Source organism: Passer domesticus, chromosome 12, assembly GCF_036417665.1.
Source record: "Passer domesticus isolate bPasDom1 chromosome 12, bPasDom1.hap1, whole genome shotgun sequence".
Taxonomy (NCBI): domain Eukaryota; kingdom Metazoa; phylum Chordata; class Aves; order Passeriformes; family Passeridae; genus Passer; species Passer domesticus.
Window position 1 is genome coordinate 1,884,885 of NC_087485.1, and position 24,298 is coordinate 1,909,182.

General features: G+C 41.4%; 1 protein-coding gene across 3 annotated transcripts in view; it reads right to left on the minus strand.

Moving 5' to 3' along the window:
* The window catches only part of BANP (BTG3 associated nuclear protein), a 112,662-nt gene that overhangs the window by 36,559 nt on the left and 51,805 nt on the right, over nt 1–24,298 (minus strand). For 2 of the 3 annotated variants that reach the window (XM_064386284.1, XM_064386285.1), the window contains exons 9-11: nt 18,170–18,300; nt 16,171–16,242; nt 14,302–14,346 (exon numbers count right to left, since the gene is read on the minus strand). In XM_064386284.1, the coding sequence (XP_064242354.1) occupies nt 14,302–14,346; nt 16,171–16,242; nt 18,170–18,300 (248 nt within the window). The remainder of the gene's footprint in view (nt 1–14,301; nt 14,347–16,170; nt 16,243–18,169; nt 18,301–24,298) is intronic. The other variant, XM_064386286.1, reaches the window with a different exon arrangement.

Here is a 24,298-nt window from a genome sequence, read left to right on the forward strand (position 1 = left end):
AGGCCACGCTGGGCCTGGAGCTGGACAGGCTTTGCCTTTGTGGAGTTGGTTTTGATCAGGTTGTCATGGACTAAATTTAACTCTGCTCTTTGTTCCACTGAGCTCCTGGCAAAAGCTCCAGGAACAAGGGCTGCAAACATCCAGTGTCTCCCAGTTCTGTGCTGGAGCAGCAGTGAAAACAGCAATCTCCATATTCCACTGGGGTATCACCCATCTGCTGTGCTTGGCAGTACCAGCTCATGGCCAGGCCTCAGCTGGACTCTCCCAGTGCAGCACGGAAACTCTTCCCAGAGCTGCAGCACAGCCAAACCCTCCTCCCCCTTGTCACTGCACTGGTGAACAATTATTTTATACCAACTCCACACCCCAGTTCCTGATTCTATACCAACTCCACATCCCAGTTCCTGAGCTCTGGCTCCTGATTACACCGAGGTAAAATACAAAAAGGCAGAAATTTCAGACCATTCTGGTCCTGTCTCAGTCCTGGTGCTTCCTGTGTTTCATTGCCTTGAGGGGAGCAGGGTGAAGAATTTGTGGATTTATAATTATCCCACAAGTTATCTTTATCCCTCACATTCCTTGGCTGCGGATCCAGACATAGGAATCTCTTCTGCATCTCTCCCCTGTCTAGGCCAGCCCAGGAGTGGCAGCTACACCTCCAGGGTGACCTTTCTGCACCCTCTGCTGAGCTTCTGCAAAGGGCTTCCACACCCAACCCATGGGCTTGCTGCCTTCCATGGACATTTCTTCCTGGTTGCTTTTTGAAACTTTAAACTTGGGTTCTTTCCAAAGAGATTTCACACCTCTTTTGAACCCATGGAAAATCAGTTCTCCTTCCTTCCTGCTCCCTGCTTCCACTCCTTCCTCTGCCCCAGGCTCACCCCACTCCAGATCCCCTTTCCTTGTGCCTCCAGACCTCTCCCTGTGTCCCAAGCTGGACACCCTGGCTGGAAGCCCCACAGCACCTCCTGCCTCGCCCGTGGGGCCCTTCCCAGAGCACTGGCCATCATTCCAGAGCTTTATTTATCACTCCTCCCATCTGAGAGCACTTCCAAAATAGTGACAGCGCTGCTCAGGCTCAACAGAGATTTTTCTAACCCAACACTACAGATCCCAACAAACATGAACCCAGTCCAGAAATCCTTCTGGCAGCCCCAGCTGTCCCCCTGGGCTGTCCCTTGGCCATGGCTGCTCTGTGTGAGCAAAACCAGGCTGCAAAACTCAACAGGGCTTGAGCTGAGCTCCAATGAGAATCTGACAAAACTGTCTGGTTTCAAGTGATTAAAACACAAATAAAAATATAATTGTGCCTCTCAGGGGATGTTGTTGTGACCCTCCTCTCCTCGTGAGGAGGAAGAGCTGCTGGATTATTCAAAATGAAATATTTCACAGATCTATTTCTGCTCAGCTCCAGCTCTCTGATCCACGTGGTTTGTGGCTCCAGGTCTTTTTTCCTGGAATATTTGGAATTCCTCCTCAAGCCCAGCAGCCTTCCAGCACCTAAAGGGCCCTGAGAGAGTGGAGGGGGACTTGGACAAGGGCATGGAATGACAGGGTGAGGGAAAATGGATTTAAACTGAAAGAATGCAGGGCTAGATGGGATTTTAGGAAGGAATTCCTCCCTGGGAGGGTGGGGAGGGACTGGGATGGAATTCCCAGAGCAGCTGTGGCTGCCCCTGGATCCCTGGCAGTGCCCAAGGCCAGGCTGGACAGGGCTTGGAGCAGCCTGGGACAGTGGGAGGTGTCCCTGCCATGGCAGGGGTGGGATGGGATGAATTTTAAGGTCCCTTCCAGCTTAAACCATTCCATGATTCTGGAGCTGCAGCCACAGTTTTATCCCTAACCCAGTGCCTTGTTTGGATGGAAAATCCCTGTGTTTTAAAGAGCTTTTTGCTCCTGAGGCTCCTCCACGAGCTCGTTATCACAACCTAATCTCTCACCACAGAAACAATAAAAACCCTTCAGAACTGAAAAAACACTTGTGGAATTTTGATTTTGCTCAGTCCAGGGCTTCCTGTGATTTCAGCCACTTTTAGCACCTCCTGCCTCAGAGGGTAAAACTGCATCTCCTGGTGTTTCAGATGCTCCTGCAATGCAGCACTGCTCCCTTTTCTCTGACCCAATTTCCCAGTTACCTTCTCTTTTCTTTTAAAAGAAAATAAAATGCCTCAAGTGTGTCCAAAGCAGCAAGTCCTGCCCAGCCCTATTCCCTGGAGCTGGGCTCAGTCCATTCCTGTTTCAGCTTTCTCCTGTACCAAATTTTCACTCCAGTGCATGTTTCACATCCTCTGCTCTCCCACTGAGGATATCCCTCAATTTTCCTTCTTTGCCTTGGACCACATGGAATTCAGGCATCAATCAGATCCTTGAAAAATCACACGTGCACATTTGGGCTGGGCTTTTTTTAAATTGTATGTCCTGTTCCAAGTTGGCTTCACAAGAAAAACCCAAAATAACCTTCACCCTGTGTATTTTGTCCCAAAAATTTAGATTTTAAAAGTGCTGTCCCCCAAATATTTCACCTTGCTGGTGGAGAGGGGAAGCTGGAACAATGCAGATTTTTCCTGAATTAAAGATTTTGGAGCTCTCACGTTGCTCTCAAGTGAAGCTGTGGGAGAAGGACTGATTATAGAATATGACAGGGCTGATTTATGATGAAAAATGTGATCTTGATGAGGAAAATGACCTCAGATAATTCAGTGGAAACGCCACCAGCATGGGAATATCAAACCAGCACGGGAATATCAAACCAGCACGGGAATATCAAACCAGCACGGGAATATCAAAGCAGCACGTGGAAAATGAGCAGGAAAATCCCAGTGGCATCCTGGTGCTCCCTGATCTCTTTCCAACGTGGTGATTTTTACATGAGGTCACCATGTGAGATCACATCTGTGCTGCTGTGCCAGAACCTTTCTGGGATCAAAGGTTTTCCCTGGAATCACCACAGACAGGAGTTGCCCAAATCCCAGTGAATTTACAAAAAGCTGGGAGGTCTTTGGGAGCTGTCTCCTAAAAGTGGCACGAGCAGATTCCAAACCCAGCATGGCCAAGAATTTCCAGCTGAAAGCAGCAGGACTTCCAGCAGGAATTCCAGGAGGAATGGCAGGGAGGCAGGAGCCAGGCAGCCTTGGATGGGTAAAGAACACAGACCAGGGGAACCAAACCAACACAGAAAGATCCTTCAGGAGCCAAATTTTTCCTGGAGCAACTCAAGAAAAAAGATGCCAAAGACCCTCCTTAGGGAGAAACCAAGCCCTGATTAAACATATAGATGGATATTGTAAATAAAATGTAGGAGTGGAGGAAATCTGAGGTTTGACCTGAAAAGAGCAGCTCAGAAAGGTCAAAGAACGGGATAAAAATGAAGGGTTTATTCAAGCCCATTCTCAAAGCAGTTCTAGATAATCCTAAGAGCAGAAAATCAAATTTTTACCTGTTTTTTTACAGGAAAAACAACTCCAGCATCAAAATAATTCTAAACCAACTTGAAAATTTGAATGCAGAACAAGGTGCTCACACAGAATAAAATGCTGAAGTCCCAAAAAATCTGGGCAAAACCAAAGAACTGGCTTCTGTCAACCCAAAAAACTCTGTCAAATCTCAAACTCAAAGGTTCCTGCTGCCTGCCAGCACTGAGTCCAACCCCAAAAACAAACCCTGGGCTTTTTCTTTGGAATTCATCCCCAAAACCTCTTCTGTCCATAAATATCTATTTAAGTGTTACATATTTCCAGGATTTCCTAATGGAGGGAGCATCATTTGTATTGATCACTGACAAGGGCTGGGCTGAACTTGATGGTTTGAGTGCTTAGAAAATGTTTGTGTTCCGAAACATCCCAGCCAGAATCACCTCCCTTGCTGAGGAATGTGAATTCCTTGGGAATTCCAGGATCCCACTCTGTGCTAACCTCCAGCCTATTTAATTAATTGTCAAACTTTGCTCAGCGAGACAAAATATTTCTGTTTAATTTAGCAGCACACAGAGTCCTGACACCAAATATTCCCTTAAATTCTCCTTTTAATTCCATGCAGCACCTGTTTATTGGTCAGGAAAAACAGTGGGAATTGTTGCTCCCAATTTTTTCCTTTCAAAGGAAAAATTCTCCCAACAATTCTCCTCTTTGTTACACTCAGACCTTTGCACTGCCCACAACTGCAGAGACGAGGGGAAAAGTTGAATTTTAAAGCAATTTTCTCTAGGAATAGGTCACAAAATGCCAGGAGTGTTGCTGTTTTCCTGGGATTTTCATTCCAGCTGCACACAGCTGAGCAGGGCACACACCTGAGCCCACCTGCATCCCAGCTCCAAGGAGAAAATTGAGCACAGACCCTGAACACGAGCCTGGAAGGGCTGATTGCTGCCAGGATACTCTGGAGCAGATAATGTCAGATCAGCCATAAAATTTAATGGAGCATGGAGCCAAACACATCCCAGGCAGCTGCTCCCAAAGCCCTCCTCCTTTTTTTAGGATGATTCTGAAGCCAACTGGGTTTTTAATTATTTTTTAACGCTGAAAATAATTTTTCCTTTCATTTTTCCTCTCACAGAATATTTAATTCTGATCTATTTCAGGCTGGATATTGAAAAATAAATTACCTTTGTGGTTTTGCTACCATATTTCCCTACTTTTACTGCTGCCCAAAGAAGTTGAGGATGTCCCATCCTTAGAAGTGTCCAAGGCCAGGTTGGAAAAATCTGGGATAATGGAAAGTGTCCCGGCCCATGGCAGGGGTGGGACTCGATCTTTAAACCCCCTCATCCCAAACCATTCCAGGATTCCATGATATTGCAATTTTTTCCCCCCTGAAACAAATAACTTTCAAAATTAGAGGGGGAAAAAAGGAAGTCTGGGAATTTTTGTAGCTTTTGCTTTTTGCACTCTGCTGGGTCAAAAGGAACCCAGTGATTTTTAGTTCATTCAAACATTTTGTACCAATTTCTGCTTTAATCATCATTACAGGCAAAATGCAAACAGATGACAAAGCTATTTATCATTTTAATAAAATGTTTGCCTTGACACAGAAAACACCATCCCTCACAAAATCAACATTTGGAATTCATCTGGCATTTGAATGAATTCAGAAAAAATTCACAAGGAATGGCACTTCTTGTACTGACAGCAAGGTCTGCCTAATGAAGCCCAGCCCAATGGCTCAAGAATGTGACTTTTAAAGTCCTTTTCTTCATCAGCAGTGTTTGGAAATGTTTGGATTAAGGCTGATAGATGCCATGGATGCAGAATCATTGGAAAAATCAACTTCTGATTTATGTTTTCCCATCAAAGCAAAACAGATTTAAAGAGATCTTATTCACTTCCAGGGAATTATTTAAATATTATTGATTTTCTTTATGAATTTACTTCCCTTTTTTACACTTATGCATTACTCCAGAGTTAAAAGGATTTGAGTTTTTCATTAGAGGAAATTCTGAAGAGATAAACCCACAGATTTCCCTGGAAATGTCACTAATTTAAGGAGTGAAAACGAGGAATGTCAAAATCTCAGTATTGACAAAGTCTGGGAAGTTGGATCCCACTGTTGTAATTTGCTAATTGATATTTATCTGAGATAGGAGGCTGAAAGGAAAACCCTTCCTATTTGATACTTCAGGCAGGGAAAAAACAACCTAACAAGAAATACTTACAAAACAATCTGGCTGAGCCTGATTAATGGAACAGGAAATAAGATTAAAACTGTTAAAAACATGGAATGTTCACTCTGGAAAGCTCTGGCTCTGGAGGGCTGTCATTCCTTTTTCATTATCCAACTGTCATCAGTGAGACCAAGTTCTGCTCTTCTAAAGATCAGGGACAGAGGCTGAAAGAAATCAACTTTGACAGCAGACTCCAAATGGATTCCACTGGCTTCCCCTTAAAACGAACAAGGCATTACTCAACACATGGAAAATGAAAGGGTTTTATTTGTTCCATAAAATAACCCCACCTTGAATAAAAGCATCTTAACCTTTGAAAAGACTTCAAAGCAAAGCCTCTACATTAAATCTTCACAATGGAGCATCTCGAATGAAGACTTTTAGAACTGAAGGACCTTGAGAAACGTTCTGTAAAATGATATTTTCCAAAAGAACAGAAGAAAGTCAGGCCTTGACCTGAACTCAAAAGACCAAAAATCTCCCAACACAGTCCTAATAATTTAGGGGATTCCTAATAATTTCTAGGACTTTTCCTACAATCTCAGCATTTTCCCCTCCCAGCTCTCACACCCACTGCCTTTGGTGCATCCCAAACCCCATACAAACAGCACAGGACAGGCTGGGCTGGATTTCAGACAATCCCAGGATGGGTTGGGTTGGAAGGGACTTTAAAATCCACGTTGTTCCCACCCCTGCCATGGCAGGGACACCTTCCACCATGCCAGGCTGCTCCAAACCCCAGTGCCCAGCCTGGCCTTGGCACTGCCAGGGATGCAGGGGCAGCCACAGCTGCTCTGGGCACTGTGCCAGGGCCTGCCCACCTCCCAGGGAAGGATTTATCCCAAATATCCCACCTAAGCTGTCCTTCTTTTAGTTTGAAGCCATTCCCTGTGTCCTGCCACCCTGTCCCCTGTCCAGGTTCCCCTGGCACCTCTCCTGTGCCATGGCTGTGGGACGGGTCCCTCATGGGCAGTGCCACCTCTCCCACAACAGTCCCCTGGAAATTCAATAACCCCAACACTTCCTCCTGCTGAACTCACTCGTGCTGCTTAGCACAAACATTTAGCAACATTCCAGAGTGACAGATTTCAGGAATAAAAATAGTTATTAAAATTAAAAAAAAAAAAAATTAAATGAAAAGGCAATTTTTCAAAGAGATTCATTCAGTCAGGCCTGGTGGGAGCCCAGAGTTTGTCTCAAAGGCAAAGTGGCTGAAGCAGCTCTGCTTTTGCTTCCAGCCCGGGCAGGATCTGCTAGCTCTGAGTGGATAATTGATGGAGCAGGAGCCAATTAATCCCAGCAGACTGGGAACCAAACAGAGCAAGTTCAGCATTCCAAATCGTCACTCCACAAGAGGAATTCTGGTCACAGAGCACCAAAGAAATGGCTACAGAGGATGGTTTTCCAAGCAGGCTTTCCAAACGTCCCTCCCTGAATAAAGGAAACCTAGCCCAACTAATTAAAACAGCAGCTGAGAGCAGGAATTAAAAGTGGGCTGCTGAGGGGGGATTTTAATGTCTAAATCAAGGAGCAGCTCCTTTCTCCAAATTCCCTCCTCATTCCTTCCGAAAACAACTGAGGATCATCTTTAAGCATCTTAAAGTGCTCATCTGGTAGGGTTTTATTTAATAGATGTGCAAACCTAATCCCAAATTCAGGATCTTGGATCATCCTTCTTCAGTTTATCAGAATTCTGTAGATAACATTTATTTATTGCTCAGCTAGTTTGAAATATTTGAAGGATTCTGGAAAGTTGGCCTGGAAATGGAGTTGAACTACGTGAAGGATTAAATCTCTGAACACAAACAAAAGTCAATCACCTGTCAAATTTCACTGTATTTAACACTGCCCTGTTAAAAATCTCTGTAAATCACACAGGTCTGCTTTGAAAAAGAGAAACTGATCCTTCAGCTGGGGTTGATTTTTTTTAAGGGATGGTTTGGTGCCTGAAGTTGGCAAAAATGCACTTTTTTAACAGAGAGAAGATGAAAAAGAGGAGCCATTTCCCATTTTTAGTCACCACAGATTCCCAAAGCTGTGACCACCCCAAAATGCCATTTAACCCTGCCACACAAAATGTGGGAGCCCTGAACTCCCCAAGATTCCCTGTGGGAGTGGGAAGGGAGAGGGAATTTCCCCTGAGCTCCTTTTCTCCAGGTTAAAAATCCCCAAATCCCACCTGGCTTGGGATTGGGATATGAGCAGTGATTCCCAAGCAGGGAACTCTCCTGACACCCCAAATATTCCAAATAAATGAGACTGGAGCACAGGGATGGGATAAGGGAAATGTGGAGCACCAGGACAGGGCTGGCATCACGTGATGAGAAAAATCATAAATGAAGAGCAGGAAAAAAAAAATAAACAAAACAAAAAAGAAATGATTTCTCCAGATGAGCCCTGATAGCTTTGTGAGCACTGCCAGCCTACAAGCAGAGATTTTTATTAGCAACAGCTCTAATAAGAGGCAGCTTAGACCTCTGCCTCCTATCAAGGTGGAGAAAATGATTTTTCCTTATATTTAAAAGATTATCACTTCCTATCTCATCTCTTCTTATTAAGTTTACAGCAATATTAAAACAAGATTTGGGTGAATAAAGAACATAATATACTCCAAAATAGAGAAGGTATTCTTTGGAGCATTATAAATGCTCCTGTCTGCTTGAATGGAATTTTAATGGAACAAACCCACTTTCTCTGAGGAGAAAAATCAAAAAACAGGCAGAAAATATTCTCCTTGTCCAAAGGCTTCATTAAAAAATCTTGTTTTACAAGCACAGATCACTTGGAACTGAGGGACTATCAAAGAACTGCCTGTAACAGATTAACAAATCACCTCTGGTCATTCTTCCCAGCAGCCAGAAAATGGAAAGAAGTCATTGAGGGGGAGAAAAGAAATTCCTGTTTGATATCAAATGCAAATGAAAGCGGATTTTGGTGGTTCTCTGCGCATTTTGCTGCCTTTGATCAGAAAGGCAAAGAGAAAGGAGAGGTTTGTGAGGTGAGAGAGGGACTTGGGCCTGGGAGCTGGAAAAGCTGCTGCCATAAAGAGAAATCCTGGGAATGCTGCAGGGAGAGCTCAGCTCCAGCCCAGCCTCTGCCCCCAGCGCAGCCATTCTGCCATGGAGCAAAAATGGCATTTTAATGTAACCCCTGGGCTCTGTAACTACAGAAAATGGCTTTTCCCATCAAATTCCTGAAGGTTTTCCTCATTTTCTGTTTGGTTGGGTGTCACTGCAGGTCTGGTATTTGTGATGGAGTAAAGGAATTCTATCATTTATCACTAAATTATTAATAATAATTACAATATAATGAAATATAACTAAATAAAAATGAATAACAATCAAATAATAAAAATAAAATTACTAAAATAATAATGATTATAATAATGGTTTAAATGGTAATTAAATAAATAATAATAGTAGTAGTAATAATAACAGTAATAATAGTAATAATAGCAATAATAATAGCTGCTATTATTATTATTATTGCTATTATTATTATTATTATTATTATTATTACTACTACTATTATTATTATTGTTATTTAATGGGCCCAATTTGTTTCAGTTGTGGAGCTCACTTTTTATCCTTCTGGGCACTATTTTATTCTGTTTTAAGCTTCCAAATTAAGTGCAAGCTTTCTCCAAACCCATCCTAAATTCTGCACTGAAAGTACAAATTAATCAGGCATAAATCTGTGTTACATGCACTTATGTACATATAAATATTTTATTATACTTAATTTAAAGCCAGATTTAACAGAAATATTCCTGTTTTCCTTACAACATTCATTTTCCTGGAGATATTTTGGATGACTCTGATCACCAAGTCAGAGAATTTTCCCTCAAGCCTTTTGTAATCCTAAATTTTAGGACTGCTTTAAAAGAAAATTTCTCCATTTTCATTTGCTAAAATACTACTTCACCTAAAAATTAAGTTTTGAGAACTAAACAGGGTCAGTTTTGTGTTTTGGATTAATTACTCTGAGGGACAAAATGAGGAGAAGCTCTATGAACACCAAGTTAAAACGTTTATGCACAAAAATCCTCAAGAAAACCCAAAAAATCTTGCCTGTAAAATGCTTCTATTTATGTATAATTAAATATTTAAACAATTTTATTTATCCATAAATAGCGTTTCCATAAATACCCTGGGATTTCACAGGGAGTTTGCACAAAGCACAATTGTTCCCAAACTATTCTTTTCCTTTTTGCTCCTAAAACCAGGAGCAAATTCAGGACAATTTATTACAATTCCCGAAGAATTATCAGTTAAAAATACATTTTTTTCCAAAGCAATCAAGGAGTTTTTAAGCTCCAGCTGAGCTGCACTGAGTTTTTAATTGAATTTTTTTCTTGTAACAAGCATTTCTCCATGTGTGTTATTCCAGGAGCTGGAACTGGGAAAACCTTTTGGAATTCCACAGCAGCAGCAGGAGCACAGAATTTGCACAGCTCAATTCTCCCCCTCCAAATTCCCTCTCATTCCTTCAGAAAACAACTCAGCATCATTTAATGCTACTGCCCTCTGCTGCTCCTGGGCTGGGGAGAGGGAAAAAATCCCTCCCTTGCATTCATTTGTGACTGAGCAACTCAAATAAAGGATTGCAGTGTATTTAAATCGAGAATATTCCAATTAAATGAATTATATACAAATTAAATTTGTATATAATCTGTGCAAATTAAATTTGTGCAAGTTAAGAATTGCATTAGAAGGTTCTTGTCTTATTTTTGGATCATTTAAATAGCCATGTTTTAATAATATTTTAATATCTGGAAAAGAAGTCTCTGAGAATATTTATCCATCCTGGTAAATGAAATAAAGGTTAATTTTGAGAGATTTAAATTACTTCAAGGGAGTGCCAATGGAGCCCTGCTCCAGACTGGAATAAAAACATGGGAATAAACAGGTCTGGGAGTGGAAAACTTTGAATTAAAAAATTAACATTAACAACATTTAACATTGTTAAAAATTAACATTGATTGCTGGGATAATACATTCAGTTTGGGGTTCTATGTGGAGTTTTAGGATAATATATTCCATTTTGGGTAATATTGTATTATTGAAGTCATCAGAGGCAAAATGCAGGGCCAGAAAATGCAATTCCTGCTCCATCCAAGAAGTGTGGGATGGGATGGGATGGGATGGGATGGGATGGGATGGGATGGGATGGGATGGGATGGGATGGGATGGGATGGGATGGGATGGGATGGGATGGGATGGGATGGGATGGGATGGGATGGGATGGGATGGGGTGGGATGGGATGGGATGGGATGGGATTGATGGGATCCCCTCCCTCTCTCCAGAGCACCCCTTTCATTCCAGGCTCACCTGGGACACACTTGTGTCCACAATTCAGAAAATCCCAACTTTTTTTTTAGAAAAACAGATGGCAGAAGCAATCCTGCAGATTTATCTCCTCCCAAAGCTCTTTGCACTCTCTGGCTTTTTCCTGCCAGCCCCATCCTGGATTTTCCTGCTTTTTCCCACTCCCCTACAGTGAATTAAATGCTGCAATTGTCCCCAGTTTTTCTTTCCTGAGCAGAACAAATCGTTGGCTCTCCTTGAACACACACAATCCTATTTTAGGTTTTAAAGGACATCAACTTTTCCATTTAAGAGCCAGGCAATAATTAAAGACCATTTCCCCAGTGCCATTTAATTAATCCCTAAATTGGAGAAACACTGGCAGTGAGGGTCTATAACATGGAATGGCTAAAACACAGAATTAAGGAGTGGGAAACTCCTGGAATTGTTGTTTTTTATATCCCAGGTGTATCCCTGAGACACAGGACACACTGAACATCTCCTGGGATGATCAAAACTCCAAGGAAAAAAAGGATGGAGGTGGGGAAAGAAGCAGGGCAGGTAATCAGAGGAGACAAAAGTGAAAATTTCTGGTAATTCCTAAGGATAAAATGCAAAGATAAAAATGAGACATTCCCACTTTTCTGAGGTTTCAAGGCTCACTAATGTAAAGCTTTAATTATTTTTGCAGTTTGGGGTTTTTATTAAACGTGCACTGAAATCTGAGACTTCCAGCTAATAGAACACATGTGGAGGTAGACAGAGCTCCTCTGGAATGATTTCATTCATTCCATGCACAGGGATGCCAGAAAAACAAAATCTGAGCTCAGAGCAACCACCAGGACACAGAAGGCAGGATGGAGGAAAGCACAATCAGCAAAACTCTGCAGAAAAGCCAAGATTTGGTACCTGAGCACCTGAACCTTGGAGATTTCCCTGCTAACATCTCATCAAGGTTTGTGCTGTTTTCTGCCTCAGCTCCCAGGAACCTCCCAGGTTCCTGCTCTGTGAATATTTCACTTGGAACTGGGATGGAGAAGATGCAGCACCAAACCTGCACAGGAGAACACCCAGGCCCTGCTCTGTGCCCAGAAAATCCTGGAAAACAGCAATTTTTTGGGGAAATATTTTGTGGGAAATGGTCACAGGGAGCATTCAGCAGCCAGGCCCAGATTCAGTCTTCAGTGAGGATATATTTATTATTCAGCCACAGAAGCCCCACATATATTCCTGATTCTCCATATTCCTGATTTATCCAAATTAGGCTTCAAAAGATGCAGGAAAAAGCCTGGAAAATACCGGACAGGTGGGAAAACTGCAGGAGTTTCTTGGAGGAGTGACTGGAAGCTGCTGCTTTGTGCTGCATTTCCCTGCCCTCACCCCCCTCCTGGTGCCAAGGAAAAGGGATCAGTTCCACTCCCAGCCTTAAACCACCAGCAGGGTTTAGCTGAGCTGGTTTAACTCCTCCTGTTGGGCAGCTTTGGGGGCTCACAGGTCCCACACAGCAGCCCCAGAGCTCCCCTCTGTTCACCCCCTCCAGGGCTTCAGCTGCTGCTGAAGCTTTCAGTAATTAATGCCAAAAATCCCCAAAATATCTGCTTGCTCCTGGTTTTATTCCACTAAAAACACCAATTTCCCAGCCAATACTTCTGGAGGAGCTGAGGGCTCCTGGGAATGCTCCTGGTGATGCTCAAGGCACTGAAGTTCCTTCACACCAAAACACAGCTGAGTGAGCGAGGAAAAAGCAAAAACCCAGCACGTCATCCTTTGTTCTAACCAAAGTTTAAAAGCAGAGCTCAGAGCACAGATAGTTAAAAAATTCCCTAAAACCTGGATGTCAAAATGATTTCCCATCCACAGGTGTACAGCCAACAACCACTGAGGCAGGAGAGAGGTAATCCCAAATCTGAGTGATAATGCAGACAGATAACATCATTGAAATCCCAAAAAAGATCATTAATCATGGTTTTCTTCCCTTCTCACATCCATGACACAGCCCTGTGAATGCACAGACATGTGGACACACAAATATCCACAGGAATAGAAAATGCAAGGGGAAAATACTGCTGTGAGGTTTTAATTACAAATAAATTCAATTTAATCTACGTGCCACACTCAGACAGATACAAAACCACCCAGTGTTAAGGTGTAATTTGGACAGCAATATTTCACAGAGAAGGAAAAAACCCAATAAATACCAAAATAACATCTCAAAAAAATCACCTTCCCAAGATTCACTTCTGCAAAAGCACCTCTGATGCAGCCCTGAGCAAAGAACATTTCCAGGATTTATTTTCTTGTTGGAATCCAAATACTGCCAAGTTCAGAGTGCTGGGGGCTGCTCTGAGCCCCAAACCCTGCTGAGGGCAGAGCCTCCATCCCAGCAGAACCCCAAATGTCTCCCACTTTATTCAGATTCACCAGGAACCAAACAATTCCTCACACCCTGATTCAGTAATTATCAGAATGGACCTAAAAATTCCTTAAATATTTGCTTGCTCCTGTTTTTTAATCTGCTAAAAATAACCATAACTAAAATATTTCCCAGCAATGGAAACCCTGCTGAGGGCAGAGCCTCCATCCCAGCAGGACCCCAAATGTCTCCCAATTTATTCAGATTCACCAGGAACCAAACAATTCCTGTTGAATCCGACTTGCTTTGTTGACTGAAACTTTAATTCCATTCAAATATCTGCAAAACTCAGTTTTAAAACAGATATACCAACACAAAACATAATAATAATCACACTCTGATTCATGAGGCCTGGAAGCTTCTTGCAGGAGGATTTTTGTGCTCTGTTTTAGCAGAATTTTACATTTCAAGTGTGTCTGAGATCAAATGGGAGCAGTTCTGGGAATCCTGAGCTCAGTTCCATGGTCAGTGACTCCTCAGCCAAGGAAAAGCTGCTTTTCCTCACCTGCTGTTTGCAGGAACACCTCATAAAACCTCTCATCAACAAGAACAAGAGCAGATCTGCTTCCCTCAGGACAGCCATGCCGTGGAAAAGGATAAAATGTAAATAAAAAGAGTAATTGCTCAATAAATGTTGGGTTCCTGGGGACTGGGGAGAGCAGACAGGAACACCCTGGGCACTCTGTCCTCAACCAGCTCCTCCTTGCCCAAAGGAGGGAGAAAACAGAGGGAGAAAACATCCTGCAGGACTGCTGAACCAAGCTGAGCCAAATATGAAATATTCCCATCAGCTTTTATCCTTTTCCATGTTATTTCTTTCACCAGAGCAGGTTTGGCTCTTTAAAACAGGCACTAAAAATGGGGATTATCCCAATCTACATCAAGGAGCAAGGAAAATGCTGCTGGAAGCCAGTGCTGCTCCTACCTGCCCGTCCTGCCCCACGTGGACTTGGTGGATCTGCAGGTTTCCCTGGAAAAGGAGAGAAGGGACAATCAGCACGAGTTTGGGATTGCAAAAAGGGCAGAAAAATCTGTTTAATGAGAAGGAAATCTGTGAATTTAGGAATTCTGCTGAATATTCTTTAGGCAGTCCAGCTCAGCTCAGCCTCAACAGCAAGGACTTTTCCTACCCAGCATGTTTTGCTTTTAGAAGTTGTTGGATAATCTGGTTTTATGCAAAATTTTTCTGAGGTAAAACTTCTGGTTTTCCTTCTTTATATAAACCTGCAAATTGAAATCCAGCCCTATCCCAGATTTAGCAATCTAACACTTTTACAGGGTTGCCGAGCTATTTACTATTTGCTTTTTATTTATCCTCATTTCATACTGAAAACCAACACAGTTCTATTACAGGGATTACATCCATCATAATAATAATAATAAAAAAATCTCAATAAATCAAAGTATTTTAAGGTCCAAAGTCCAATCAGGAAATCTTTATGACATGAAGTTTTTATTCACATGCTCACAGATGTCTTTCCAAAAGTACACTTGGATTAAGGAAAGGCAGCTTCCCAAAAGAGCCTCGCAGTGAAACAGCACATTCTGGAGGACAAAATCCCCTTTTTTGTGCAGTTTCTCCTGCTGGCAGCTCCTCTCTCACTTGTGTACATTGTCATCAATTTAAAACCAGATGTTTTCATCTGTCAGGGACAAATGCAGCCTTTGAAAGTCCCCCAGACAAGAAGAGCCAAAGGATCCAGGCTGTGCTGGAACCTCAGGATCCAGTCCAGCAATCTCTGCTGAATCATCAGTTTTTAGTGGTTCTTTACCCAAAAACTCCCTCCGTTTTATGGCAGCACCACACTTTAGAGCCAGGATATTTTAATCCTTTCTTCTCCCTCTCAAGGCCTGACAGGCCCTTCAAAGGACAAGCCTTTAACTATAATATTTATAGAATTTTTATGATAATATTTATTCTCCAGTAGCTGCCTGTGTTAACAATATTCCTTCACAAAGTGGTTTTATGAGCTGTGATTTGGGTTCTTTGGACAGGGATTAAACCAAGCCAGGCAGATCCACTTCCCAGCGAGGGAAAAACCCTGACAGGGAGATGGGACAGATTCAAATTGTTGCCTGTATTAATGTTTAACCTGATTTTTCTATTCCTTCTGCATTTAAACAAAGTGCATGAGAAATCCAAGAACAGCAGTCAGGAGATTTTTAAATAACCAACAACTGCAGCAAATACACAGGGAAATCCACCTGGATTTGGGAACTGAGCCAAAATTGGAGGGTTTGGGATTGAATTTATCCATTTCCAGCTATCCATATCCATTTATCCATCCCAATCCACTGGACTATTTTTCTGGACAAAAATTAAGAAGTGCAAATACTGCAGTGCCACATAAACTGGTCAGGAATGGAGGGTAAATGCATCCTGGAATATTTCTTTATTAGATGGTGGCTGAAGGTTTCTCCAACTCCTGTTCAACCATTGAAGGCCCTGAGTGTTCTGACCACATTTAGTTCATCAACCTAAACAGAATAATTTCATTTTTAAGCACTGCAAGCACCTGGTTTCCTATTAAACTCTATCAGTACTGAATTTCCAAAGATCATCAGCCTTATGCAACAATTAACACACACTGAGCTGTTTTGGCTGGTGAGGGAGGGGAAAATAAATCAAAATAATAAAAATAAAATAAATATTAATAATAATAATGAAAAAGTACCCCCCAAGACCCCAGAGACAGAAGCAGCAGGCTCTAAAGCACATTTTCTGCTGGTTCCAGCCCATTTCTCATCTCCCCTCAGCCCTCAGGGTTCCCAGGAGCCCCCAGGCTTTGCTCACCTCGCTGTCCTGCGTGATCTGGACCTGCTCCCCCTGGGGCACCTGGGCTATGTGGAGATGGCCCTGTGGGATCCACAACAAAGAAAACACCAAGGAGCATCAGAGCAAAATCACAGCTCCAGGAAGCAGCTCCTGCCTGGCAGGCAGCAGAGTTTCATGGAGGGAAGTAAAACGTTCAATGAAACCATCGGGGAGCTTTAAAAACACAAAGTGCACCTGTGCTGCCCCAGCTCTGGATGGAAATAAAAGCACAGGGACTTGGACCAAAGACTGGTTCATGTCCACTTCAGGGGAAGGAAAACAGGCATCATCACCATCATCATCATCATCATCATCATCACCATCATCATCATCATATACCAATAATAACAATAACAACAATAATCTAAAATGTGTATTTTTCTATTGCCTTTTTGACTGGCACACCAAGCCTGGGGTTGACTTGCGTTGTTGACTGAAACATTAATTCAATTTAAATATCTGGAAAACTCAGTTTTAGAACAGATACACCAACAATAAATATCTCCAAGAGCGAGGTTTCCAATCTCATTTTTTCCTCGTTCACTGGAGCACAGACCACGCCAAGGACTCTCAGCTGCTGGGATCTGGCAGGAAATCATTAATTTGAGCAATTCCCCTGATTGATGTTGGTGACAATCTGCCCTGATGGTTTTTATCCTGTAATATTTGGAATTGCTGCCCATTCCCACCACTCTCCTGGTCCCATTTGCTGCCAGCAAGGAGAAGAGTGGCTGGAATTCCTCGTGCATCCTGCCCAGCCACTGTGATTTACCTGAGGGGAGATTGGATTCTAAATAACCTCCTGGAGGTTTTATAAAGCTTTGTGTTCATTTTAATATGCCTGCATGAGATGAAAGATAATCATTTGGAATTCTGTCAAAGGCCCCTCTGATTTTATAACACAAGAACAATTGCCTGTGATTTTCAAAGACACACAGATCCCTCTATTTCCAACAGTTTCATTTCCTTTGGAAGGAAACTGCCTATTTATAGGGAGAAAAACCACACTGAAAGTGTCCCTCTGACAATAGGGGCTGCAGAGAAAATTAGAGCACTGCCCAGCCCAGGGGGAGATTAAAATCACTTTGCCTCCTTCACATCAAACTCTCAGTGCTCCCAGGAAAAAGATGGAATGCTTAGAAGATCCATTTATAGCAGGTTTTTCCCTGGATTCCACAATTTGGAGGATAATTAATATGTCCAGGTCTTTTAATGAGGCAAGTTTTTATCACTTGCATTACAAACAAACCATCTGTTCTATTAAAGTCACGTATTTCTTGTCATTTTCTTTGCTATCTTGTCTTTTAAGACTTTTTTCAGTCACCAGTTAAATCTCACCCACAGATCCACAGGAAAATCCACTTTTAAAATCTAAATGTGATTCAAAGACAAAGAAATTCCCAGGATAATACTGAAAAGTTATGGCAAAATGAAGTGGAAAAGGAAGATTTCCACCCAGTTCCTGCACAAAGAGAATTATTTCACTGAGGACACTTCTTAAAAAGAATTTGAATTTCAAACAATCCTTGTAGTGCCCTGTGGGACACAGGAATTAAAGTGAAGGTGGTTTTTTTCAGAGTACACTAAAAGCACAGATAAAAGCCATCAGGCCTGAGTGGTGGTGGGAGTGTCAGGCTTAAAAAATGTCAATATTTAGAACTTTCACTGATAGACACACAGCTCAACAAACACACATGGGAAGGACTCAGCTCCCAGATGTTCAAAAGTGCCTGAGAGTGCAGAAAAACAAATAAATAAATGTGATTTTGTTGTGGAATCACACCAGAACTACCTCTGAAGCATAATTCACTACATAAACACAGCCAGGAAAAGGCTGATAATTCTCAATATAATAACCGAAGTGCACTGATTGTGCGAGGAAATCCTGCATGGCATTTTTTTGTTAAATAACTCAATTTATTATTTTTTTTCCATAAGCCTGCAGCTTTGGAGCAGAGTAGGAAAGGTGAGCACATACTACTTGCACTTGTCCATCCTCTCCGATCTGGTGGATCTGGACCTGCTGGGCGTTGGCCAGGGCGTAGTGCAGGGCCTGGGGCTGGTTCTGCTGCAGCTCGCTGGAGGCTGACACCGAGCTCTGCGAGCCCTCTGCAACAAAGACACCAAATTCTGATTTATTCCATGATAAAAGTGCTCCTCAAACCCCACGGCAGTCAAAGCCACGGGCACAGTCATCCAGCATTCCTGCTCCTGTGCATGGGGGATGTTTGCTCAGCCCCACAGAATTCCAAAGGCTGTGTGGTGTTTGTGAGCGTCCCAGGACCAGGGAAGAGATGAATCTCACTCCATGTTCTCAGAAGATTCTCTGAGAATTTATATTATATTATATTATATTATATTATATTATATTATATTATATTATATTATATTATATTATATTATAGTATATTATAGTATATTAGAGTATATTGTATATCATAGTATATTATATTACATTATGATATATTACATTATATTACATTACATTATATTACATTACATTATAGTATATCATATTGTAGTATACTATATTATATTAGAGTATATTGTAGCATAGTATATTATATTACATTATGATATATTATGTTATATTATGTTATGTTATATTACATTACATTATATTATATTACATTATGTTATATTACATTATATTATATTACATTATATTATATTATATCACATTACATTACATTATATTATATTATAGTATATGATATTGTAGTATATCATACCACAGTATATCATATCATAGTATAGTATAACATCATATTACAGTATATTATAATATATTGTAGTATAACATATCATATTACAGTATATTATAGTATAACATATCATATTACAGTATATTATAGTATATTATAGTATAACATATCATATTACAGTATATTATAGTATAACATATCATATTACAGTATATTATATACTAAAACGACACTAAACTCTAGAGAAAAGGATACATCAGAAGGTTTAACAGGAATGAATGATAAAAACCCGTGACTGACTCAGAGTCCAACACAGCCAGGTGTGATTGGTCATTAAGTAAATTTAATTGGTCATTAAGTAAAATTAATTCTCATGGAACCAATCAAAGATGCACCTGTTGGTAAACAGCCTCCAGCAAAGACAGGGGAAGAGAATCAGATCATTATTATTTACATTTTTCTCTGAGGATTCGAAGAAATCCTGGTGAAGGGATTTTTCAGAAAATATCACAGTGACACTCCTGATTTTAAAAAAAGCACTTTTTGGGATCTAAATCCCAGATTCTGCAGCTGGAAAAGTCCCATCAGAAACAAACCACAGAGCTTTCCTGAGGAATTCAATGGTTTTTGGTCACCTGAGAACAATTTCTGCCACCACCACCTCAAGGTCACCTTTAAAAACCCATCCCGTCTATTGTGGGAAATGAAATTTTTGTGAAAAATAATATTATTGCGAGAAATGAAATTAATATTATAATTATTTGTAACTATACTATAACTAATAATAATTTATATTTATATGTTAATATTTAATTATTACACTATTTCATTATTGATTGATCATTATTAAATTGTTATGCTAATTTATTGTTATTAATGCTATAAGTAATTATAAAGTAGTAATAATTTATCATTATAAATAAAGGGAATCTCCCAATTGTTTTCCAAGATCCATCCCCTACAATTCATACTGACACACGTGAGGGGTGGAATTGTATTTTTGAACCTCAAAATGACAGGTGGATTTCTTGATTTATTAAATTTGAGCAGAACTCACACTGCAGAGTGGAAATGCCCCTGAAAAGGGAACGTTGAACATAAAAAATGGGAGTTATCTTCATGAAACAGGGACAAAAACCACCAGGAAAGCCTCAGTGGGATTTCCAGAGGGTAAAAACTTGTAATGGACACATTATAGATCCAGTCTGAGGTTTTCCAGCTGCAGGGAAAGGATTCTTCTAAACAGAAGAGGCAAAAGGCAAGGAAAAATGACAGAAACCATTAATTTTTAATATCTCCACTAAATACTCCAAGATTTATTCTGCAAACACACTGTTAGTTCTGCAGGAATGAGCTTTATTCACTCAAATATTTTAATGGGAATGTTCTTTAATAAAATCAGCCATTTAAGGGGTTTTTTTTTCCTCCTGTCTGGAAATGTTTGGGCACAAAGATAATTTTGAGGTTTAGGTCTGAGCATGGGAACTCCAAACCACCAAGTTAATATTTATTTATTTGTTGAAAAGTTGGGTTGGTTGACAATTCAGGCAGCTCTGCTTCTGTGAAGGAGCTGGAACACAGAATTCCAGCCACAAATTTCCACAGGAACCAAGGCAAACACAACAAATCCACATTTTTTCTGCCTGTTGGGCACACCTTTAATCCCTCCCGTCTCAGCAGGTAACTGCAGAGCTTTTCTAATTCCTGAAATGCAGCCTTGGTGCTCCCTGTGCAATTCCAGCTTTTCCTGCTCTGGTGCAAAGTGGAATTTGCTGCACGGAATTCCAGGTGGGATTGAGGAATCCCAACTGGCTGAAGAGTGCTGAATATTGCAGAAAAACTGCCCAAACCAAATAAAAATGGCATTTTTAACCAAATAAATGATAAATGGAGTTTATCAACCAAATAAAATGGGATTTTTCTAACTGGGAACCATTGGATTTGTCATAGCCACTGGAAGAAATGGATATCCTGAAAAAATCCTCACCTGAGCCTCTTTCAGTTTTTCACCCATTTCTATTAATTTATTCCTAATACTTGATGCAATTCACTTCTGTATTTATTTTTTTATTTACAAATAGCATTTTGTTGGGATGACTGAGAAAATCCACTGCTATCATCTGCTCCTTCAGGGCTCCCAGCAGCATCCCTCAGGATTTTGTGGGACACATTCCCTCAGGATTTTTAGGAACAAATTTCCCTCAGGATTAAGACACATTCCCTCAGAATTTTGAGGGACAAATTGTCTCAGGATTTTGAAGGATAAATTCCCTCAGGGTTTTGAGGAACAAATTTCCCTCAGGATTTGTAAGACACATTCCCTCAGAATTTTGAGGGACAAATTCCCCCAGGATTCTGAAGGATAAATTCCCTCAGGGCTTGGTCTTTCCTTGGTGTTTCCCAGTTTTCCCCTATGGAATTCAACTGAGCTAAATTACAATTCATCTTCAGCCAAATCACAGTGTGCAAATACAGAATCCTTAATTTATAATATTTATTTTTAGATTAAGTTGTGATAAAAGATTATCAAAGAAATAAAACCTGCAGCAGAGAAATATGTATTTTTTATATATGTGTGATATTCACATACTGAAATGCATTTTTAACTGTAAGGCCCAGAAGTCTTGATTTTTAAATTACTTTTGGCTTCAGAGGACAGAAAGTATTGTGCTTTTTGGAGGTGCATGAGGAGCCACAGCCTGGATGGAATCACCCTGAACCTCTCCTATGGTCACCTGTAAATAGATTTAAATTTGGCTTCACTGCAACAACCAAAATTGGGGTTTTTTTACTCTGTTTTGTTGGAATTTTTTTTGATGGTTTTCTCTCTTAGGAAGAAAGAAGAGAGGGGATTCAGCCACATCTGAAAACAAAACATCCTTTCTGAGTCCTGCTTTCCCCCTCTTCATCTCGGAGCAGACAAAGGGAATATTTATCACTTTTATAAACATTGCCCACTACAAACAAACGCAGCCATGAGGAGCACAGGCAGCTTGGGGAGAGGAGCTGTCAGCAGTGAGAAATCCCTGGAAACCATCGAGCCTCGCTTTTCCTACTGGGATTCTTGGAGAAACCCTGGCAGGAGCAGCCACAGCTGAATTCCAGAATTTTCCACCAGTTCCCAAGGGACATCTGGGACATGAACCCTGCAGCATTCCCAAAGAACCTTCAAGGATATGTGGGTTTAATTCTCAGCTAAAATCACTTTTTAAGGCAGAATCTTTGGTGTTTTCTAATCTGTTCCTATTTACCCATTGAGGATTTTCATTTTCATGGAATTGTTAAGGGTGGAAAAGACCTTTAAGTTCATCAGGACCAGCACCACCACCATGGTCACCACCCACCACATCCCCAAGTGCCACATCCATGGGATTTCTGGGCACTTCCAGGGATGGAGACTCCACCACTGCCCTGGACAAACTATTCCAATGCTGGACAACCCTTTCCATGAAGGAATTCTTCCTGATTCCAACCTGAACTTCTCCTGGTGCAACTTTAAGAACATCTCCTCTCATCCTGCCCCTTGTTCCCTGGGAGAAGAAACAGATTCCACAGCAGGAGGGATTCCCACTTAGGAATTCTGGAATTCAAAATTGTTTCCTGGTGCCCAGCTCCACCCTCAGACCTCTCCTCACAAACAGGGATGAATCTCCTCGTTGTAGCCCCAGCAAGGGAAGGGTGGATGGATTAACCATCCCAAAACCCCAAAAAAGCAGGAAAAAACCATTCCAGAACAATGGAAATAAAGCTGTAAAGCATCACCTCCCCCTGCCTCAGCCCCAGTTGTGTGGAACAGCTTTGAAGATTTGGCTGCACATCCAGTTTTTAATGTGACACCTCAGCACAGGCCTAAATCTACACAGAAATCCCAAACTCAGGGAACTAATTAAAAATTCCAACATGGAAAATTGTGATAACAGCCTGAACAATCGGAAGAGAAATGAAAAGAAAGGAAGAAGGCACTTTTCAATTAATCCTCCTCCCAAACCCCTCATTTCCTACAGCATTCCCTGCACAGACTCCAACCTTTTCCAAAGGAATATCCAGTGAAATTATCATGGCAACCACATGGATGTTTCTGCTTGGGAAAAAACATGGGGAAGACACACCTTAGGTACTGAACTGTTGGCTCCAAGAGCAGAGCAAAGCACAGCAATCAACACCTCCCTTCCAAAAAAAGGCAATGGATTCAAGGAAACCACCAGGGAGAATCAGGAAAAGCAACTTCTGCCTGAATTTAACAGTCAGTTAAGTGCAGAAAAATCTTAATTAACATCTCTGGGGGGGAAGCACAAAGAAATTCCATTTGTGTTTTCCCACCAGGCTCCCCAGACATGATTTTCCCTGCAGGTTGATCCCTCTTGAACAGCAAATTCCAAAGCCTGGGAGGGTCTGTGGGCTCAGCCTCCTGCTCTGCTGTCATTTCCAGAGTTAATTTTGCCATGTGATGAACAGAGCAAAGAGGAAATCTGCTGTCACTTTTCACCACGCTCCAATGAAAGCCACGTGCTCCAGGAACTGTTAATCCCAACAGGCAGGAAAAGCCTCAAAGCTTTGGCATTTCCAGCAAGTGCAAGAGGAGTGACTTTGAACAACAATCCTGTTGTGATGCAAATAATTCAGCATTCTTAATTGTGTGTGCAATAAGTCATTAAAAAAATTAAAATCCCAAAGAAATGAGGTAGGAAGTGGCCTCTGGAGATGATCTAACCCAATGTCCTTCCTCAAACCATGGGCAACCAGAACTGGTGGCTTTGGGCTGCACCCAGGTGGATTTTGATGTCTCCAGGGATGGTGACAAGCTCTTCCTGTGCTCAATCATCCCCAAAATTCCTCAGAGCCAGGAAAAGCAAAGTCAGGGCACAGCTGAGTGAGTTTCAGGATGCCATATTTATGTTTTTTAAGTTAGGCAAATTAATTGCTGCTAAAAACAACTCTGAAAATCCCTGTTTTAGGGGAAGGGTTTCCGGCACTGCAGTGCCAGGATTTGGGAATACCTCAGGAAGTGTTCCAGGCTGGACAGGGCTTGGAGCAGCCTGGGATGTGGAAGGTCCCTGGAATGGGATGAGCTTTAAGGCCCTTCCCTCCCAGAGCAGGCTGGGATCCCATGGGATAACCACACCAAGAAACCAACCCAGACTCGTGATCCTACAGAGACAGGAATCCACTGGCTCTGAGTTTTACATCTCTACAGGTGTCTCCAAACCTCCAAAACAGCCTGAAGATGAATAATTTGAATAATAAATCTCAACACCACTCAAGGAGCACAGGCTAATGAGCACAGGCTGTAACATCCACCTACTGCTGCCTTTTTACCCTGAAATACTGATTGCTGAAAGACTGAAAGTAAAAATCCCATCAACATAGAGGGCTTATGGTTATCATTACATTGATTAGTTGTT